The 20,171-nt window shown below is 52.2% G+C and overlaps 11 protein-coding genes and 1 non-coding gene across 12 annotated transcripts; 8 read left to right on the plus strand and 4 right to left on the minus strand.

The window, feature by feature from the left end:
• Positions 1-863: 863 nt before the first annotated feature.
• Positions 864-945, minus strand: GL50803_00t0057. The gene has a single exon. It is a non-coding gene; the product is annotated as a tRNA-Ile (tRNA).
• Positions 946-1,510: 565 nt separating this feature from the next.
• Positions 1,511-2,176, plus strand: GL50803_00116745 (uncharacterized protein; the record flags this gene model as incomplete). The annotated part of the gene is made up of 1 exon (XM_038045689.1): positions 1,511-2,176. One exon carries the CDS (start codon positions 1,511-1,513, stop codon positions 2,174-2,176), a length of 666 nt encoding a protein of 221 aa, XP_037901632.1.
• A 2,004-nt stretch (positions 2,177-4,180) lies between these two features.
• Positions 4,181-5,947, minus strand: GL50803_0032778 (Ankyrin repeat protein 1; the record flags this gene model as incomplete). Its single annotated transcript, XM_001704292.1, has 1 exon — positions 4,181-5,947. One exon carries the CDS (start codon positions 5,945-5,947, stop codon positions 4,181-4,183), a length of 1,767 nt encoding a protein of 588 aa, XP_001704344.1.
• Positions 5,948-9,149: 3,202 nt separating this feature from the next.
• GL50803_005665 (Ubiquitin/Ribosomal protein L40e) lies at positions 9,150-9,533 on the plus strand (the record flags this gene model as incomplete). The annotated part of the gene is made up of 1 exon (XM_001704289.1): positions 9,150-9,533. One exon carries the CDS (start codon positions 9,150-9,152, stop codon positions 9,531-9,533), a length of 384 nt encoding a protein of 127 aa, XP_001704341.1.
• Positions 9,534-9,677: 144 nt separating this feature from the next.
• Positions 9,678-11,315, plus strand: GL50803_0014004 (Kinase, CMGC RCK/Long-flagella protein; the record flags this gene model as incomplete). Its single annotated transcript, XM_001704288.1, has 1 exon — positions 9,678-11,315. One exon carries the CDS (start codon positions 9,678-9,680, stop codon positions 11,313-11,315), a length of 1,638 nt encoding a protein of 545 aa, XP_001704340.1.
• Positions 11,316-11,383: 68 nt separating this feature from the next.
• Positions 11,384-12,598, plus strand: GL50803_00101850 (Kinase, CMGC DYRK; the record flags this gene model as incomplete). The annotated part of the gene is made up of 1 exon (XM_001704287.1): positions 11,384-12,598. One exon carries the CDS (start codon positions 11,384-11,386, stop codon positions 12,596-12,598), a length of 1,215 nt encoding a protein of 404 aa, XP_001704339.1.
• A 72-nt stretch (positions 12,599-12,670) lies between these two features.
• Positions 12,671-15,307, plus strand: GL50803_0014003 (uncharacterized protein; the record flags this gene model as incomplete). Its single annotated transcript, XM_001704286.2, has 1 exon — positions 12,671-15,307. The coding sequence occupies one exon, from the start codon at positions 12,671-12,673 to the stop codon at positions 15,305-15,307; it is 2,637 nt and encodes an 878-aa protein (XP_001704338.2).
• Positions 15,308-15,439: 132 nt separating this feature from the next.
• Positions 15,440-16,150, minus strand: GL50803_005661 (RNA binding protein; the record flags this gene model as incomplete). The annotated part of the gene is made up of 1 exon (XM_001704284.1): positions 15,440-16,150. One exon carries the CDS (start codon positions 16,148-16,150, stop codon positions 15,440-15,442), a length of 711 nt encoding a protein of 236 aa, XP_001704336.1.
• A 111-nt stretch (positions 16,151-16,261) lies between these two features.
• On the plus strand, positions 16,262-16,912 carry GL50803_0014002 (uncharacterized protein; the record flags this gene model as incomplete). Its single annotated transcript, XM_001704283.1, has 1 exon — positions 16,262-16,912. One exon carries the CDS (start codon positions 16,262-16,264, stop codon positions 16,910-16,912), a length of 651 nt encoding a protein of 216 aa, XP_001704335.1.
• A 46-nt stretch (positions 16,913-16,958) lies between these two features.
• On the plus strand, positions 16,959-18,257 carry GL50803_005659 (S-adenosylmethionine synthetase; the record flags this gene model as incomplete). Its single annotated transcript, XM_001704282.2, has 1 exon — positions 16,959-18,257. One exon carries the CDS (start codon positions 16,959-16,961, stop codon positions 18,255-18,257), a length of 1,299 nt encoding a protein of 432 aa, XP_001704334.2.
• Positions 18,258-18,411: 154 nt separating this feature from the next.
• GL50803_005657 (uncharacterized protein) lies at positions 18,412-19,167 on the plus strand (the record flags this gene model as incomplete). The annotated part of the gene is made up of 1 exon (XM_038046171.1): positions 18,412-19,167. The coding sequence occupies one exon, from the start codon at positions 18,412-18,414 to the stop codon at positions 19,165-19,167; it is 756 nt and encodes a 251-aa protein (XP_037901633.1).
• A 284-nt stretch (positions 19,168-19,451) lies between these two features.
• GL50803_00112893 (uncharacterized protein) lies at positions 19,452-20,171 on the minus strand (the record flags this gene model as incomplete). The annotated part of the gene is made up of 1 exon (XM_001704281.1): positions 19,452-20,171. One exon carries the CDS (start codon positions 20,169-20,171, stop codon positions 19,452-19,454), a length of 720 nt encoding a protein of 239 aa, XP_001704333.1.

Below are 20,171 nucleotides of genomic sequence, written 5' to 3' on the forward strand. Positions count from 1 at the left end.
CTATGGAAAGTGATAACGAGATGCACTTTGATTGCTATGCCAATAGGACATAAATATTCAATACTGAATTGGTGAGTAATTCACTGGGAACTGGCAGAGCTATCTGTCCGTGATCATTACGTATACCAGGCTTGTGGACGCCATCAATTTTGCTGTGTCCAAATGATTATACCCAGCTATCTACATTGGCGAGCATTCTGCATCCTCGCATCGTGCGTTTGAAGAATCATTGCTGTTCCAAGATTATTAAAGTGGCTACAAGTATTAGCGCAGTCTCTTCACTAGTTGTTTAAAGTCGCTTTTAGATTTAGCCAAAGCCTGTACAATATCTAGATGCCTAGATTCTATAACTGTCGTAAGGGAGCTCTTAGTAGACCGCGACTTTAAGATACTGTGCTTGCTTAGCAATTATCTTTCAGTAGATACAGAATTTAAAGTTGAGACAATCACTGGCGCTACTGATCCTTTTTTAGTACAGTCATTGCGCACTCAAAAAGATTCTTTATCTAACGAATGTTACCTTTCTCTACGTAACGAAACCAACTGTTTCATCTGTCTGACTACACCTTGAGATCAGCAGTGAGAAGACTAACAAATGCTCGAAGGCAGCGGTGTGTATGCCTATTGGCCACAAATACTTTCCGTTCTGCACAAATGTGGATTAGTATCGTGTGCTTGGTAGCTAGTATATACTTTCCATTGTGTATGGCTTCTAGGCTCAGAAAAGCCTTGCCACCTCCGACTTCACAAATACGTGCTGAGACAATCAGACATATTTATGAATTGGTTGGTGTATGTTCCAATGCTCGTCCAAAAGACCCTCGAGGGTTCACTGATAGCACCCTCATTAGTCCAGAGGAAAGCGGCGCCAGCGGGATTCGAACCCACGCGTGCTGCGCACAATGATTTATCAGGTCATCGCCTTAACCACTCGGCCATAGCGCCGTCGCCTGCGCGAGAACATATAAATTGTATAGGTAGTATGATTGTATTGGCCGGGTTTACTCGCTGAACGAGGCGCTCTGTGACTGAAGGACGCTCGCCCTACTCGTGTTGTGCGGAAGCAGGAGGCTGCGCCGCCTCCGGAAGCTCTGGCATCAGCCGGAACACCTTCCAGACCCGCCGCGGAGCTAAGGCGCGACCCCTGCCGCCCAGTAGCATGGCCGAGGCCGCGGGGTTGAGCGGACGACAGCACCAGAGCGCCCGGCTCGTCCAGGGCACTGCGAAGCGCCGCCCCTCGCAGGGGACACACTCCGACGCCAGGAGAACGAGGGCCGCGGGTGCAGTGGGCGCCTGATGAGGCGGCGGAAAAGCCGCGCCTCTCGTGCGAGCGCGTGAAGCACTCGTGGACGCGCTTCCGGTGCTTCAGGTCCGGCCCGGGCCTCAGGAGCCTACTGGAGACGGAGCACCCTACGCTGGAGTGGCACCAGGCGAACGTTGAACTAGTAGGAGCGGAAAAGCACGTGCCCGTCCTGCATGAAGACCCCCCGCAGCGAGGCCGTCCAGACGCATGCAGCACAGACACCGGATGCAGGGCGTTACTGAGTGGAACAACGGGGATAGAGAAGGACATCCTCTTCAGCGCCCATTGTGCAAACATCCTCAGGGGAGGGTACCTACCACCCCGCAGAGCCCAGTCGAGGGCCGAGGAGACGTGCCCCCCACACAGCAGGGAAGTGGAGGGGCGGCATTCACCAGCCCACTGCCTCGCCTCGAGGGGGAGCTGCCCCCTAACGGTGCCACCGGCGACCAGCACCTTGCTATCCAGAGGGCCGGATCAGGACGGCCTGGACCTGCGCTGGCGAGTCCATCCGGGTGCAGGCGTTCCGGGGCCCCTAAACAGGCCTTCAGCGAGATTATCAGCGCGACCCATAGAATGGGACGCGTGCTCTGTACGGTTCCGTCTGGTCCTTCCTCAAGAATGAGACAGGGACAAGCACGATCAGCAGACGATCATGATTTGCTCCACAAGACAGTTCCAAGGAGCTGCGTCGAGGCCTTCCTCCGGCTGCGCCACGCTGCACCCCTGGGCTCGGTCCCTCAGGGCCCTGAGCATGCTTCTGTGCTGCGGGGGATAGAACCTGCTCATCGGGAGCTGAAGGAGATACCTCGCTCATTGCCCATGCTGACGGCACACTCGTCTTCCATAGTGACGACAGTGACGTGGCGGGGGTAGTCACAGAGGCGACAGGCCTGGTGAAGCAACATGGCTCGACGGTCAACACTGGGTGTAGGAGCACTGAGGGGCAGGAGGCCTCCTTCCTGGCTGGTCTCAAGGAGCCCCCAGGGCAACGGAGAGCCGAAGCTAGTGATGGCACTAATCACTCGCCACGCTGGTCGAGATGGATTCATCATGCGACCCATATGAATCCCTCGACAAGAAATAGGAGTTGGGGTGTTGGCTGACAGAGGCGGACTGATCCTGCCCGCACCGGAGAGTGGTGGTCTGGGCCACCTGCCGGGCATCTGCCGCAGCAGCTGAGTGATCCCTTGACACCCTCGAGTAGATGGGTGCCGGTTGTAGAGAGACGGCCTAACGGTGAACCGGTCTTAATCGCTCTTGGTGCCTCAGACGACGCCTCTTAGAGAGGTGGCCCTGGACCGACGCCTCGACAGATCGACGCATCATCCCCAAGTGTGCTGTGCAGTGCGAGGATGGATGGAGCCCACATGTCAGCTGAGCCAGACGCACTGCACAGGGTGAGCGTCGATGTGATCTTATGCTGGGTGACGGAGCACCTCTGCGATCCATGAGCAGAGGGGTGGGCCGAGCAGGAAGGCAGACCAGGCCGGGTATCTCCTTCGCACCAACTGAGGGCTAACATAGGGGACCCATGAGGAACTGGGATTGACGCCCTGAAGCTCATGACGCACGCGATCTTCGTCATAGAGCACCAGCACCACAAGGCGGCCCTGGACTGCACGGCCGGGATCACTACGCCCAGGCCAGATCACCGCAACTGATAGCCGGGCCATGAGGGCGGTGTTCACTAGGCGCCGGGCAGCAGCCGATCCCGCGGAGGTTGAGTGAAGGAAGGGAGAAGTCCCTAGAAGGCGCTGCGAAGCACAGCAGCTCTCAAGGGAGAGGTGACATAGAACTTCCTCTTCCCCTCCAAAATAGGACGACATTCGAATCTCGATTTCTGGACTCTGGATTCTGGATTTGGAGTGGTGAGCGAGCTCTGGATCCACTACCCACTTGGCGGGGCTCGTACGGGTGCACGAGCTACTCGGGCAGCGGTTGCCTCGGCGAGACAGAGAGTAAACCCCCCTGTCGACACAGGAGACACCAGCATGGCAGGCATGAGCTGGCGCCCTCGCGGTGCTGCATGGAGGGGTTGAGAGGAGTGCCGCAAGTCCTCTGTGCCATGGGAAGGTAAGGATAGGAGTGAACGCACTGCACTCATGTGTGCCTCTAGGAAGTGTGCCTATGTAAAGGCCCGCCAAGAACAGAAGGAGCAAGGAAAACCCTAATCCGTGTGCATGTGGCGGTCCAGACTGTTCTCTGATATACGCGTAGAGCATCTCCATAGGATATATATTATGATAACTTATTGTATGAACAGGCTGCATTGCACTAGGTCTCTATGTGCGCAGGTGCCTTCACTGCATCCCACAGTAACCATTCACTCGCCTATAACGGCCTTTCTAGGCGCAGTGCTCTGTGCTACTCCCTATCCAAGCATCTGTAGCTTTTTACCACGTAGTGTGAACAAAGCTGTCTAACACTGGCCAGGGGATGCTATATTGCTTCTGCATGAAGCTTACCTAGCACAGAACTTGCAAGACGTACGACCGCCCTTTAATGCTCTAGTGCTATATGGCTCTGACTTTTTCAAAGTGGCATCTACACCTTTATCCAGTGAGGTCTTTGCATTAGACAGGCAGATCAACGGCTTTTTGGCTGCAGCCTCTTTCTGAAGGAGTCAGTGTATGAGGAGGTGCACACTAGTTATTCAAGAATGAAAGCAGTGTCATTGCGGTCTCTCCTTAACGACGCCGAGGGCTCTGATGCTGAACAGAAACTCCGGGTATTCATTAATAGTTTTCACATTCCTCACCCTCTCTATAAGGAGCCCTGCACGCCCTGACTTGGCGTCATGCGCCACCCCATATCAGTGCAGGTCAATACACCAAATAGCGCCACAATAGTTCACTGATGAGGGATATATGAAGCCCATCACTCGTATTCGGACAGAAGATCTGCGATGGAGGAGCGGCCGCAGCTCACGGCTATCATTCGCGCTGTCATATCCTTGTTGTCCTTCATACCCTTCTCGTGCTCCAGTAGAAGCTTCACTATATCTGCGTGTCCATGCATAGCAGAATGCATGAGGGCCGTCCTGCCTTTATTGTCCTTCATGCCCTTCTCATGCTCCAGCAGCAGCTCCGCTACATCTGTATGGCCACCTATAGCAGCACACATGAGGGCCGTCCTACCCATACTATTTGCCACACCCCCCTCGTGTTTCAGCAGCAGCTTCACTATATCTGCGTGGCTACCTATAGCAGCATGCATAAGGGCTGTCATGCCATCCTTCTCCTTCATGCCCCTCTCGTGCTCCAGCAGCAGCTTCACTATATCCGCATGGCCACCTATAGCAGCACACATGAGGGCCGTCCTACCCATACTATTTGCCACACCCTTCTCATGCTCCAGTAGAAGCTCCGCTACATCTGTATGGCCATGCATGGCAGCACACATGAGAGCTGTCATGCCATCATTATCCTTCATACCATTTTCCTCCCTGGCAAGGAGCTTCGCGCACTCTGCGTTGTTACCATATGCTGCATTCATAAGAGCTGTCCACCCTTTATTATTTCGCATGCCGCCTTCCTCCTTCAGTAGGAGCCTAACGCACTCTGGATGGCCATTGCGCGCCGCCCACATGAGGGCAGTCTGATGACCATTATTCTTTATGCCAGTCTCCTGCTCGAGCAGCTCTACGATCGCTTCGTATCCTCGTGCTGCGGCATACATAAGCGCTGTCCATCCACTAGCATCCTGGTTCCCCTTCATATGAAGGTTGTTTCTGACTGCGTCAATATCGCCACGGTAAGCGGCGTATATGAGCTCCGTCCACCCTGAGATATTTCTCTCATACTCCATCAGAAGCTCAACGCACTTAGGATAGTCCACCGGGGGGTCATTGGAACGAATACCAGAGCGGCCGCACTGCGCCGCGAGTATGAGAGCAGGCCAGCCAACTCCTCTCACGCCTCCCTCATGCTTCACTAACAGTTCTACCATTTCTGCGTGTCCATGTGCCGCTGCTCTCATTAAAGCCGTGCCTTGGCGTACTTCCAGCTCACCTACTTTAACAGCTCCCTTTGCCATCCTTGCTTTTTGGAAGGGAATAAGGAGCTCCACCATCTCTACGTCATTCCTATCGGTGGCCCTCATAAGCGCAGTAGTTCCATTCCTACTCACCAGGTCGTCATGCTTCATAATGATCCTTGCGACCTCCAGGTTTCCATTTTTAAGGGCATGATACAAGGCGTCGTGATTCTGCCTGTCCTTCGCTCTCGCTTCGTACTTCACCAGCACTCTCGCTACCTCTGCGTGACCGTGTTTAGCAGCCCACATAAGAGCCGTCATGCCACCGTTGTCCTTGCTTCCTGCTTCGTGTTCCGCCAGCACCTTCACCGCTTCTATATGTCCCCTCTCAGCAGCCCAAATAAGGGCACTTTTACCGTTGTGGTCTTTCTCTCTACACTCGTCAAGGTGCTTCCTGATTTCATCCACGTCATTAAGAGCAGCCGCGCGAATGAGGTTAGTCCAATTAGATGTTTCCCTTATATGCTCCACGACCATCCTCAGTGCGCCCATATGGCCTCCGGCGTCCTGCAGGAGTTCAGCCCCACCACGAGGGAGAGGACCCCTCACAACAGGCCCAACACAAGCCTCGATGTTGCTACGCATGTCATCAAACCTGGCCAACGACATTTTTTGTTTTAATTGCTGTAAACAAAATGCGTGTGACGGCAATTATTTTTTGATTTATGCTGTCCTATCTGTAGTTCATCGCAATTACGTGAGGTACTCTCTTGGATAGCTTGTGCATTTTTTATTTTGTGTAATAATCATCTAATGTATAGTGTTCAGTACACATATGGCTTCAGGCCGTAGCCTCGAGGACACTATGGATTATAGTGCTCTGAGTGACTGGGTATGCTGCACAAGCGGTGTAAAGCAGAGCAGTTAATAAAGTCTGAAGTTTAAGCAAATCTTCCCTCACAAAATTGCGGTGTACATCTATAATCTACCGCACTCTAAATCGTAGGTACTCATGGATCCGTATTCATTCAGCAGAATGTCGTGCTGATGTAAAGTACTCACTCGGTATGTGAGTAAGAGCTTTACTCCCAGTCGTGCCTCCTGTGCTTTGCTGTCATTGTGAGAAGTCTTTGGATCAGCGGTCATATATGCATAGGCCTACCAATATTCGAGAAGAGTCAGATACTTACGTCTTTTCCTACACAATCTTACATTCCAATTCACTTTCCGTTTCATCGAGGCTGGTCTGCTACCTGCCGGCCGAGCAATTCGTACCCCGCGCAAGTCCTCCTCCCCGCGGCAAGTGAACCCCGCCCGTTCGCCGCCCCAAGCCCAGAGTCCGGGACTCGGGCCAGAATATCGGCTGAGTCCGGGGGAGAAGAGCCCGACGGGCAACACCCCGCGGCTGTCCTGGCAGGGAGCCCCTGGTACCATCCGACAGGACGGGCGCATGACGGCAGAGCCCAGTGTCCAGTCCCTGGGAAGCCGCCCGGCCCGACGGACCAAGCAATGAGCGCACGGGCTGGCTGAGCGCCGGAGCCCACTCACGGGGGGCCCTCGGGGACCTCCTACGCCATCCACAAGGCGGAGAGCTACTGCGGCCCCTTCTGCGCCTCCCGCCCGACGCCCTTCGGCTCCCTACGGCGAGCCCGATCGGATATCTCTGCCGCCCAGTAGCATGGCCGAGGCCGCGGGGTTGAGCGGACGACAGCACCAGAGCGCCCGGCTCGTCCAGGGCACTGCGAAGCGCCGCCCCTCGCAGGGGACACACTCCGACGCCAGGAGAACGAGGGCCGCGGGTGCAGTGGGCGCCTGATGAGGCGGCGGAAAAGCCGCGCCTCTCGTGCGAGCGCGTGAAGCACTCGTGGACGCGCTTCCGGTGCTTCAGGTCCGGCCCGGGCCTCAGGAGCCTACTGGAGACGGAGCACCCTACGCTGGAGTGGCACCAGGCGAACGTTGAACTAGTAGGAGCGGAAAAGCACGTGCCCGTCCTGCATGAAGACCCCCCGCAGCGAGGCCGTCCAGACGCATGCAGCACAGACACCGGATGCAGGGCGTTACTGAGTGGAACAACGGGGATAGAGAAGGACATCCTCTTCAGCGCCCATTGTGCAAACATCCTCAGGGGAGGGTACCTACCACCCCGCAGAGCCCAGTCGAGGGCCGAGGAGACGTGCCCCCCACACAGCAGGGAAGTGGAGGGGCGGCATTCACCAGCCCACTGCCTCGCCTCGAGGGGGAGCTGCCCCCTAACGGTGCCACCGGCGACCAGCACCTTGCTATCCAGAGGGCCGGATCAGGACGGCCTGGACCTGCGCTGGCGAGTCCATCCGGGTGCAGGCGTTCCGGGGCCCCTAAACAGGCCTTCAGCGAGATTATCAGCGCGACCCATAGAATGGGACGCGTGCTCTGTACGGTTCCGTCTGGTCCTTCCTCAAGAATGAGACAGGGACAAGCACGATCAGCAGACGATCATGATTTGCTCCACAAGACAGTTCCAAGGAGCTGCGTCGAGGCCTTCCTCCGGCTGCGCCACGCTGCACCCCTGGGCTCGGTCCCTCAGGGCCCTGAGCATGCTTCTGTGCTGCGGGGGATAGAACCTGCTCATCGGGAGCTGAAGGAGATACCTCGCTCATTGCCCATGCTGACGGCACACTCGTCTTCCATAGTGACGACAGTGACGTGGCGGGGGTAGTCACAGAGGCGACAGGCCTGGTGAAGCAACATGGCTCGACGGTCAACACTGGGTGTAGGAGCACTGAGGGGCAGGAGGCCTCCTTCCTGGCTGGTCTCAAGGAGCCCCCAGGGCAACGGAGAGCCGAAGCTAGTGATGGCACTAATCACTCGCCACGCTGGTCGAGATGGATTCATCATGCGACCCATATGAATCCCTCGACAAGAAATAGGAGTTGGGGTGTTGGCTGACAGAGGCGGACTGATCCTGCCCGCACCGGAGAGTGGTGGTCTGGGCCACCTGCCGGGCATCTGCCGCAGCAGCTGAGTGATCCCTTGACACCCTCGAGTAGATGGGTGCCGGTTGTAGAGAGACGGCCTAACGGTGAACCGGTCTTAATCGCTCTTGGTGCCTCAGACGACGCCTCTTAGAGAGGTGGCCCTGGACCGACGCCTCGACAGATCGACGCATCATCCCCAAGTGTGCTGTGCAGTGCGAGGATGGATGGAGCCCACATGTCAGCTGAGCCAGACGCACTGCACAGGGTGAGCGTCGATGTGATCTTATGCTGGGTGACGGACCAGCTGCAAGAGTGCACTGTGATTCATGAATAGGAGGGCAAACCAGAAGCCAGACCTCTCCTCCAACGCCAACGCATGGGAGTACTCCGCCGGCATCCACGAATGCGTACTATGATTCCAAGATAGAGGCGCACAGGGAGCGCACCCCCGACAGCAGGGTCGATGGTCCACGTCATAGGGAGACGAAGAGGCACCTCGAGGAACGGGGTAGACACCCGGGGTCATAGCGTATCCCATCTTCGTCATGGAACACCAGGGTCCCGGGCCACGTGGAGACCAGATCGCCGCGACTGACGCAAGGCCCGAGACAACGGGTGCCCACTAGATATCAGACGATGGTTGACTCCGACGGGCCAGAGGAAGGGAGGAACCCTAGAGGTAACGTGAGGAGCAACGGCTTCCGGGGGACGGGGCACAGAGTCTTCTCCTGTCGGGATCGAGGGCATCTGACTCTCGAACTCTGGATTTGGATCCCAGGCGGCGAGTGGGAGGCCTACCCAAGGCGGCGGTGGCTCGCATGGGAGATCACTCAGACAGCAGGTGACAGCCCCATCTCAGACTTAGACTAACCAACTATTTTAAATTAAATTCTGCTTTTAAAGAGAGCCTGCCTGCGATGCAGTTGATAGTTAGATCTCTTGACCGCACGGTGGCGCTCACAGCAAGTCCCGCAGACAGCCTGACCAGCATTAGACAGCGCCTGCTTGCCGTGTACTCTGGGCATGTCGTCGATAGCCAGCGCTTTGTCTTTGCAGGCCGCACTCTGGATGAGGCGAAGACCCTTGGGGATTATTCTATTGGTGAGTCGTCTGTGCTGGACCTTGTTCCCCGTCTTTTCGGAGGTGTCATGGAGCCCACGCTTATCAACCTAGCCCGCGAGTACAATCAGAACATGATGATCTGCCGCCACTGCTATGCCAGGAACCCGCTCCGCGCAACTAACTGCCGCCGCTGCCGCGGAACGAATCTCCGCAAGAAGAAGCTCTCGAAGTATGCATAAGGCGTTACACCTCTTTTGCTTTCTCTTACACTGTGGCCGCTACAGTATCCCTCTGGATCTCGCCACGTGTGGTTCTGTGGAGTAAATAATCAGGTGCAGCTTCTAGAGCGTTATCATCTCGATTGCAGAATTTCAAAAAAGATTATGGCGGAGGCGACGACGTCTGCACACGAGAGTAAGAGCAGCTCGTCGCACAAATATAAATTTGTGTCAAAGAAGGGTGCCGGAGCATTCTCAGATGTTATCAAAGCACAATGTGTGAAGACAGAAGAGTACGTTGCCATCAAGCGCATGAAGGCGACGTTCAAGTCCATTGAGCAAATCACAAGTTTACGGGAAATTCAATCTCTACGTCGGCTGGCAGACCAACCGTTCATTATACGTCTGATAGAAATTCTCTTTGATAGAACCACCGGACGGCTCGCCCTGGTTTTTGAGCTGATGGAAATGAACCTCTATGAACTTATTAAGAATAGAAAATATCACCTTCCAGAGTCTAGTATTAAGTGGTATATGTGGCAACTTCTTCACGCAGTACGCATTGCACATGCGTCAGGCACTTTTCATCGTGACATCAAGCCAGAGAACATACTTTTGGATGACAAGGACAATCTAAAGCTTTCTGACTTTGGCTCCTGCCGCGGAATTCACACCCAGTTACCCTATACAGAGTACATATCTACCAGGTGGTACCGCTCCCCAGAGTGTTTGCTTACGGACGGTGTCTATGGACCTGAGATGGATCTCTTTGGTGTTGGCTGCGTGATGTTTGAAATAACTGCTCTTTTCCCATTGTTTCCAGGGAAGGATGAGTTGGACCAGATCACTCGTATACACGCCATCCTTGGGACCCCTCCCAAGGAGCTGATTCAGCGAATTCGCAAGGGTGCAAAGAATAACCCAATAAAGGGGGACTTTCCACCACAGAAAGGCTCTGGATTGGCAAAGCTTATCCCGCACGCTAGTTCGACAGCCATCGATTTGATGCTTAAGCTCATGGAGTATGATCCGCAGAAGCGCATCACCGCCGAGGAGGCGCTGCGACACCCGTTTTTTAAAGATATAGGTGAAATAGTAAGGCTCAAGGCACCTACAATGCCCGCTGGATGCTTGGAAAAGCTTGGGTTCACTCTGGATGGCAGGGGGGCAGATGCAGAGGATGGCACAGGTGCTCGGAAAGCCACAAGGGAGAGACACGGAGACACTGTTGAGGGTACGCCCACCCCCGGGGACTTGGCTGTCACCGAAGAGACCCGGTCTCGACAAGTTGCCAAGCGGCCGCAAAAGACGCCACCCGGAGCCAAGCGAATCGGCCCTTCAGGGGTGCTGCAAGCCGGTCAAGGGGGAACCAACGGCTTGCTTGTTAGTATGGGCAGTCTAACTCAGACAAATCATCCACCAAAACTGTCAGACTCTAAATCTACCGATAATGTTCTACCACATAAGCACTTCCAAGCCTCCGAGCAAGAAGGAAGTGTTCCAAAACTTCCCACGCTCACCAGAACGCCTCCAGCCCGAACAAACCACGGATTAACCAACGTAGTTCTCCAAGGAAGCAATAGCGCCCAGACCAAGCTGGGGCCGCAGACCAAACAACAGCTGATCTTTACTAAGCAAACGCACGGAGGAAAGGGTAAGACAAGCACATCCGTATCTCCGGGTTTGGAGCAGAACAACCTCCCCGTTCTGGGGGCAAAGAACTACACTGTCACAACGCAAAGACCATACCAAAATAAGATTGGCGTTAGCTCTCCGTATCGGGATCACGTCAAGCGCAAGTAAATACCAATGTTCCTGCAAGTTCCAGAGGACCCCAGAGCGATCGCGCTTGGAGTACCAGCAATCAAAAAATGAGCGGGAGACCGATTATAGCACTGACTTTGGACATTGAAAAGACGTACCGGGGCATACACGGACTAACAAGCAAGCTACGCACTGGCGTGAACCAACCACAAATGGCTTCCATGAGGCCCCAGACAGACGACAGAGGGTACCTTATCGTCCGGATCAACGACTGCTTTAACGGTAGATACTGTGCTGAACGGCCCCTTGGACAGGGCTCATTTGGTAGAGTGGTGCTGGCAAAAGACACCGTGAATAACGCATATGTTGCCATTAAAATCATGAAAGCCGGGAAGCTGTTCACGCATAAAGGAAGAGAAGAAGCAGAAATAATGAGCCTACTCTCTGATGAAGATCCACCTATCTCGTGCAAGTTCATAGAGTCCTTTATGCAAGGAAATCATTACTGCATAGTTATGGAGGCATTAGGGTCCAATTTATATCATCTCCTCAAGAGCACAAAGATGCAGGGATTCCCTCTCCAGACGATACGTGTCTGGGCGCGGAAGTACTTGACGTCGTTCAAGAAACTCCAGCACGAAAGCATACGGATTATCCACACAGATTGCAAACCAGAAAACACCTTGATACCGTTCAACAATACCTGTGTGGAGGACATTCGCATAGTGGACTTCGGATCCGCTGTCCGGTATCCCGAAGGCCAGATGTTCTTGTACATTCAGTCACGCTACTATCGTGCACCAGAAGTCCTTCTGCTCCAGCCATACGACTACCAAATAGATATATGGAGCATTGCAGCGATACTCTTCGAGATGCACACGGGGAAGGTGCTCTTCCCGGCAAAATCTTCGGAAATTTTGTGTTACATGATGGTAGACATACTGGGCTATCCTCCAAAAGAGATGATCATGGACGAAGAGCAGAAACAGATAAGTAACAGTCTTAAGAGATACTTCAAAATGCGGAAGCAAGAAGACGCGGAGCTGTTCCATCTAAATGAAAACGCCTTCCCGCACCAGGTAGTGCCTGACAGCTACCTTTTAAACAAGAGCGTTATTGAAATGGCAGAAGCCCAGAAAGAACGGATATTTGGGAGACCCCTTCGTGAGCTCATTCGAAATCCCGTTATGACTCAGTATGAAGGACACACCAGTGCAGACTACGAGGAATTTGAAGAGTTTTTGTCGAAGATCTTAGTATATGACCCGAAGAGGCGGTGGACAATAGACGAAGCCCTAAACTCGCGGTTTCTCAGTCACTAAGCCGGGCGGGGGATTATGGAAAGTGTCTTAAAATTCAAAATTTTAAAAAAGTTGATCCGATCTGTAAACTTTATGCCTCCAGCGTTGTTTCAAGCAACGGCCAGGAGCTTGTTTTCAAAACTGAAGATGTATACCTCAGATACCGGGGGTGGGAGTACTGCGTCGATGCAGGGCAGGAATAGAAGATCCTCTGGGCGCCATCTTGCCTCCATGTCCATGGGATCAAGTAGAGTCCGGGACCTAGAGGGAAGTCTGTTTGATGACCAAAGCAAAGATGAAGATGATAGAGCGCAATACCGCGGAGTTCCCGCGTCTCAACTCTCTTGGCACATGCAGAAGAAAATCTTATCAAAGAAGCTCTTCTCCGGTGTAGAGGGCTCCTCAGCTCTCGTCAGCTCTCACTTTGGTGACTCCACTACTCTTTATAACAAGGCGTCGTCATTGGGAGGTAGATTATTATATCTGATGGCTGCGTGTCGCAAGCCTTTGGAGTCTGTCAGTGTAGATGACATGTACCAAGTGTTTGGGGCGGACGCTGAGAACGTAAGCCCGGTATATTTCGATATTCTGGAGTTTGTAGGTCTCTGTTTGGATTCTCGGAGATTGCGGAGTCGTTCTGTCACCTTTGATGAGTCCATTTTCTCTCCTGACATGCCTTTACTGTACGTCACTCGAAAGTTTGAGCAGGTAATTTTGAAGTATGTGCCGGTGGATTCACCCTTGTTTGAAAGGATTGATGGCATGCAGGATCAGTGCGAGGGTAGAGTAAGGTATGACAGGCACTACTGGGATGCCTATCCTGCTATCTCCTACGTTAGCCAGCTGATTATGTATACGCTCCTAGATACTGCGATACGGGAACGAGATTTAGAAGAGATTGATTCAGCAACCCTGTACGGGAGTGGAGTCATGACAGACAATAGCGAGCCCCTTTATCCCATGGTTTATGTTCTGTTCCGCATGGGCCACTATGAGTCGCTGACTTTTTTGCTAGAGCGGTACTCCATTGGAGTCCCGGACATTGTCAGCTCTGTGTGCTCTACATTCTGGAAAATATATCAAGGAAACCAGCGCGGGGATGTAGACGTCGTAGTCCGTGAGACGGCTGCACTAAAGGCACTTCTAAACTCAGGAGGGTATGCCAGTCTGGTGTCGTCAAGCACATCTGCAGAAACAGATCTCTTCTTACTGGACTTTTTGCACTTTTTCAAACCCTATTCCATACAGGCTCTTCTAGACAGCCTCCAGCACGTCAGTGTTGAGCCCAGCAAGGGGTTCGATTGTGTATTTGAATTTTCTAACCTGTTTCACCTGTCTCTCAGCATGTTCCTGTATACAGAGACGCCCGCAGAGCATTTATGTATTACTATGGATGATGTCAATTTTCAGATTACGCAACACAATATGTCTCCCATTCGCTCGCTGATATCGTTCCATAATGTCTTGACGTACAACTTCTACAACGCAATATATGTCCTGGCTGCCGAGGTTGACCTTCTCCCGGAGGCCGTTGGACTTTACTTCCTGTTGGCTATTGTATGCCGTTCATACCATCTCAATGGTGGCAACTTTGACGTTGTTCCTGCCGCTGCTGTCACTGAGATGAATACAGGGTGTGTGGTGTCGGACACGTCTTTGAAAGCGTTTGCTGGTGTTAAAGATGTCTACGACATGCCGCTTTGTGAGTTTGACGAGGCCTCGATGGCATCTTTCGTCAATCCAGAGCGCCTAGACACAACCACAGCCATGGGGATGGGCTCGGTCCTGTTTGCCTTTCTTCTTTGCCACTGCATACATTCGAACCACATGGAGATGATATGGATCTCTAGAGTTCTTCCTATAAACGCGCAGCTTATGCTTCTGGCAACAGTACTCCCATTTTTACCGCCTAACGAGAGCATTGTAAGCCAGACATACTTCTCTCAAGAGATCTACCCTGTTCTTCGATCTAGCATTAATCTAGACGCTCTCAAAGACACTGTTTTAGTGTCAGATTTTGTGGGATACCCCCATAGACTGCACAGATTGCTCATCTTTCTTCTTGGCGGTGCCTACAAGCTAAAGGGAGAAGCAGTCATAGCCTTTGAGTACTATAAAACATCGCTCACACACGGCAATGGTTTGGAGTTGGCTTTTGAGTGCTCTGCGATGATTTTAGAAGCAGGGCCAGTATCCAATCACCAGCGTCTGCTTCCCATGTTAGCGTCTGCGTCTAAGCTGCGAATCTTGTACCAGAGCAACGAGAATATGCGTTCGGTTTCGTTGGAAAGCATGTTTGGGGACACTTTGATATCAGATGCTAATAGCAATGCACATTCCCGCGGTAAGGCTGCAACCGAAATGGCTCTTCACACTCTATCCTCCAGCCTGTATTATGGTTACAGGCATGTGTGGACGATGCTTGTCCTTGTCGAGGCCAAGGCAACATTGGAGGACACAGGCAATATGGAAGAGGTTGTGCGGTTATGCAATAGAGAAAGTGGACTGCAGAATATGGTGATGAGCAATGCTCCAATTAACCCTAGACTGGCAGAGAAGGCCACAGTGATTGCAAACTTTCTTCTGAACACTTACAGTCACTGTCAACTTGGTGGATATGCGGGTTTGGCTACAGAGTTGGCAGTAGTCCGCGAGCTGTGCAGGAAGGCACACGTTGATCAGTACAGTATGGATCTTGCCGTGCAAATGTGTAGAGATGCAGATGTATAGCTTACCACTGTGCCTACAACACTTTCACTCCTTCTTTTGCATTGGTAGAGAAGGGATCCACACAAGTGTGTCAAGCCAAAACACGCATTTACTTTGATATTATTTACTTTGCTATTCGAGAGCCTAAGTAAGCTAAGCGGCTGCACGCACCGGTTCTCGTTCCTGTTTTTCGTATTCATACTCCTCTTCAGTGCTCACCTCACGCTCCTTCTGCATGCGGCCCTCTGACTCCTCATTATCGTGGAACTTGACCGGCTTCTTGCCAGCAGTTTCAGTTACTAGGCTCTTGTATGCCAGCGTAGAGAAATTGTATATTTCATCATACTTTCCTTCCTTGAGCTGTGTGAGGAGCTCTTTTTGGATGGTCTTTTCTATCTGTGCTGCTGCCAAGGCCTTTGCCTGCCTCAACATGTCTCGCCGCTCAGCCTTCTTCTTGATGTGTACTAGTCGTGGCTCTATGGTTTTCTCAAGTCTGTGCATCCGGATATGCATTTCCTTTATCTTCTTGAGGCGCAAACGGCACTTGTCGCGTATGTGCACCGGCCAATATTTGAGATTCTTGTGGAGCTGCTTGACGGCCAATTTGTAGTCCTGCGAGAGTTCCACCATTTCCCATTGTTCGGATGGGAGATGCGCACGCTCGATAACCTTCATATGAAGAACTATGTGTCCGTTAACGTCCAGGACGGTGGCGTATTGACTGTTTGCTAAGGGACAGAACTTTCTCTCACAGATACCTGTAATGTTGTACTTATTGGTGCAAAAGATGGTCCGATCTGTTTTAATCTTAAAAGAACAGAAGCCGCGGTTTATGCATTCCCAGACTATCCCGTCTGCCGACATTTAAATAACAATTTCTTAATTTTAGTTTAAAATTCAAATTACCATGAATCACATTAGAAATTTTAACTTGTAAATCTAGCTTGGGTCTGGCCTTCTAGTCAACTTGTGTTTATGTCTGCGCCCGACACGGCTCTCCTGGACACGCTCTTGGCTGGCCTTTCGGATCGCAATGCAGCAACTTGCATCCTGAGAAGGGCACAGCAGGCCGCACATGCCCCTGAACAGTATGTCAAAAATGTTCGTACCTCCTTATTCCCGGCCCATCTTGACCTTCTTAACACGGTAACACCGACAGCTCTATGGAGGGAATGCGGTCTGCCTGTGACTGATGAGAAGAAAGACTCGTTAGTAGCAGCAGAAACAAACTATCTGGATCTCAAAAAAAGCCTTGTTCAGATCATTGCAACCCAAAAATCGGTAATTGAGCAGACAGGTCCGCCGAGTGATTATGCCTATGCAGGTGCAAGTGATTACTGCCTTTTGCGAAACGCCATGAGCGACCTTCTTACCTTGGTAGATGTAATTGCAGGAAATACTGAGCTTAAAGAGTTAGCATTCGAGCTTACAACGGGAGTGACCGTTCCTCCTCCTTGTCTTGTAGCTTCTCTGCAAGATTTGCGTGGCAAGCTGGAGAGATTGATGAAGTTTAAAGAGGCTCTTAGTCGGTATCGCACGGCTGCGACTGACCTCAAAGCGGTGTTGGAGAACGTTCCTAGGCTGGAACCGCTAACAATACCCCTCCCAGATTCGGGTACTCCATAGCGTCTCACTGTGCTGCACAGGTGATTACAATTAAATGCAAATAAAAATGTCCCCTCGCACGTTCCTTTTCACCTCTGAGCAGGTTTCTGAGGGCCATCCCGACAAAATCTGCGACCAGATATCTGACCGAATCCTGGACACCATTCTGGCCCAGGACAAAATCGCAAGGGTCGCAGCAGATGTTGCAATAAAAGACAACACTGTCTTCCTTCTGGGCGAGATATCCACCACTGCGGTTGTCGATTACAATCAGATTGTGCGAGATGTTCTCAGAGAGATAGGCTATGAAGATGAAAAGACGTCGTGCGACTGGCGCACCGTGGAGATAATAAATCGCATCAGCAGTCAGTCACCAGACATCTATCAGGCAGTGTTTCGTCAGGATGAGCTTTGCGCAGGTGATCAGGGCATCATGATAGGATACGCCTCGCAGGAAACGAAGGCTCTGATGCCCGCAACCCACTTGTTTGCCAATCTTCTTGCCATGCGTCTCAGCCGAGTAAGAAAGACAGGTGTACTGCCGTTTCTGAGGCCAGACAGTAAGACACAAGTCACCATCAAGTACGAAGAAGACCCTTTGACTAAGGAGCTCAGACCGATATTCTTAGACACTCTTATCATTAGCACAATGCACGCTGAAGAAATAGGCAACACGGCATTGCGCACTGCAATTTTCAAGCACGTTGTAATTCCCACGCTGAAGCAGCTGAAGGAGGACGAAGGTCTTAGTCTTCAAGTACTGCTTCCGGGGTGCGAGGATGGAAACCTGGAGAGGTTTGACTATGCGAGTTGGCCAATCGAGGACATCTGTCGCGGCCACTACAACAAGTGTGGTAGCGATCAGCCACAGTACACTAAGCTTCTCATCAATCCATCAGATCGCTTTGTAATTGGAGGGCCCAAGAGTGACTGTGGCCTAACGGGACGTAAGGTCATCGCAGATAGCTATGGAAGTTTTGGGTCCCACGGCGGCGGAGCCTTCAGCGGCAAGGACGCCTCAAAGGTTGACAGGTCTGGAGCCTATTTGGCCAGGAACATCGCCATGAGCCTCTGCTCCCCTATGAATAATATCTGTAAGCGCTGCATGGTGCAGATAGGGTATGCTATAGGTGTTGCCGAGCCGGTATCTATCTTTGTCGAAATGTATGGCTCAGAATTGAAGCCAGAGTATGCCGATCAACAACTGATAGAAAGGGCGATTCGAAGGACCTTTGGTCTTACGCCGGGCAAGATCATACAGGAGTATGCTCTGGACACTCCTATCTTCTTCAACACAAGCAGATATGGGCACTTTGGACGCTCAGAGTTTCCGTGGGAACAGCCCAGGCGTCTCACACTTGACTAGAAAAGCAGTGTACAGTGTAGTAAACTAGTCTGCTGTAGTAGATCATCACATGACAGGCGTGGCAACAGGTCTTTTGTGTCGAGTTCCCCCGTTTTTAGAGGCAATACTACAGAATTTAGAGGAAAATTTCAAAAAACAACTCAACATTCAGTAGATGTCTAACCTGCACAGTTCGTCCGGATGCTGTACACCAGCGTGTCCACTGACTACCGTACAGCGCACAGAACTAGGTCTAATTCCTGCGTCCCCGCGGCGGACCCATAGTCCTATAGACATGAGTTTGAGCCCAGCCCTGTTGGAGCCCCTTGCACGGCTTTCCTCCAAGAGGGCTACGAACTATCAGGAAGAACACCCACAGGACGACGTTTTCAGCACACCCATTCTTAAAATAGACAATACTGGGGGGACTGATGCAGAGACGCTAAGCAACGATCTGCGGGCCTTTGGTCCCATGCGACAGCGGCCAGAGATGGACACCATCCCACTTAGTAATAAATACGGGAGCAAAGACCCCCTATGGGACCTGGATTACTCAGACTCTGACGACCAGCACGATGCTCTAGAGCCCAATCTAAAGCGTCCTATTGTGAGAGAGAGGCAACAGCAGAATCTATTGGCTACCACACCGCGGATACCACTCGGTTTTGACGGCGATATCTCGCAGGCGTCCGATGTCTTAAACAGTGCCGATTTGGACAGACGCCCCATCATGGTCTTCGACTCCCCTCCCAACTCCCCCTTGGCCGACGCAATCGCTAGAATACCATCAGTTTTGAGTCTAAGTCGCCTTCCTCTACTAGATAATGCGAGCTCCTGCTTTGACACAACTGACTTATCCAGGCTTTTCCACGGAGCTGCAGATAATGATATCTCCTGCCCACCACGCCAGCTTGTACATGAAACCAGGTAAGCCGCAGCAAAGCCGTTTATGAGTGATTTACTGCACACCATCCATCACTCTAAAGCACTGCATTTGGCACCCGCTTGCAAAGACAAGGTTTGGTGAAATGCGCAGAGCAAGGGCGTGTTATCCATTTGATTGGTGGACTGATGGAAATAGTTGAAGCCGGTGGTGCCAAATAGCAGGAGAGAGCTCTCTGTAATCTATCTAAGTCGCTTGCACCTCGGCCAAAAACACAATTAGTGAACGACATGTTACTCAGCAAGACCATTTTCTAGGTCTGTCTCTGTGCCTCAGTCGAGCTCCTCGTCGGTGCAAGCTGCGGGGCAGAACTTTAGCTGGATTGTCCCTAGGAGTGTCCGCATGTCTTGAGTAAGCACGTCTCGGCACCGCGTTTTTATCAGCTTGATCCCTTTAAGAGACTGCTTTTGGGCGACCAGCACTGAAAGGCTTGCTACGTCAGCTAGAGACCCACTATCGCCAGAGTAGGCTTCTGTGATCATCTTAGCTAGACGCAAGTTCCCAGCGGCAAGGGAATGAAGAACATAAAGGCAAAATGCCTTCTCTGTTTTCATCAGTAGAGGATTGAGATAGCACCCGCGAGCGGCTGTGGCGTACTGTTGGTCGGGAGGGAGATACGGGCCAATCCACGAGAGAAGGTCGGGTCCCATGGGTACCCCGGTGTTGGAAAACCAGGTTTCTATGGCAGCACCCAACTGGTCCACATCTGTTACCTGAATAACTGCAAGCGCCTCAAAGGCCAGTCGTAATCCATCTATAACAACAACTTGATTCTTTTGCTTTGCAAGACACGTAATTATCTTCACAACAAGGCCCTTGTACTCGTCCGGGTTCGGGCACTTGTATACCGCAAACATGTGCAGAGCGTTTGTGGCAAACGTGAAGGCTTCTTCATACTTCTTTTGGCGCATAAGCTTATCAATGGTGCTGGTTGCTGTGAGGAGAGCCTCATACCAAGAGGATGCATGGAGATGAGCCTCGACCCTATCCAT

Source organism: Giardia intestinalis, chromosome 1, assembly GCF_000002435.2.
Source record: "Giardia intestinalis strain WB C6 chromosome 1, whole genome shotgun sequence".
Classification (NCBI taxonomy): domain Eukaryota; phylum Fornicata; order Diplomonadida; family Hexamitidae; genus Giardia; species Giardia duodenalis.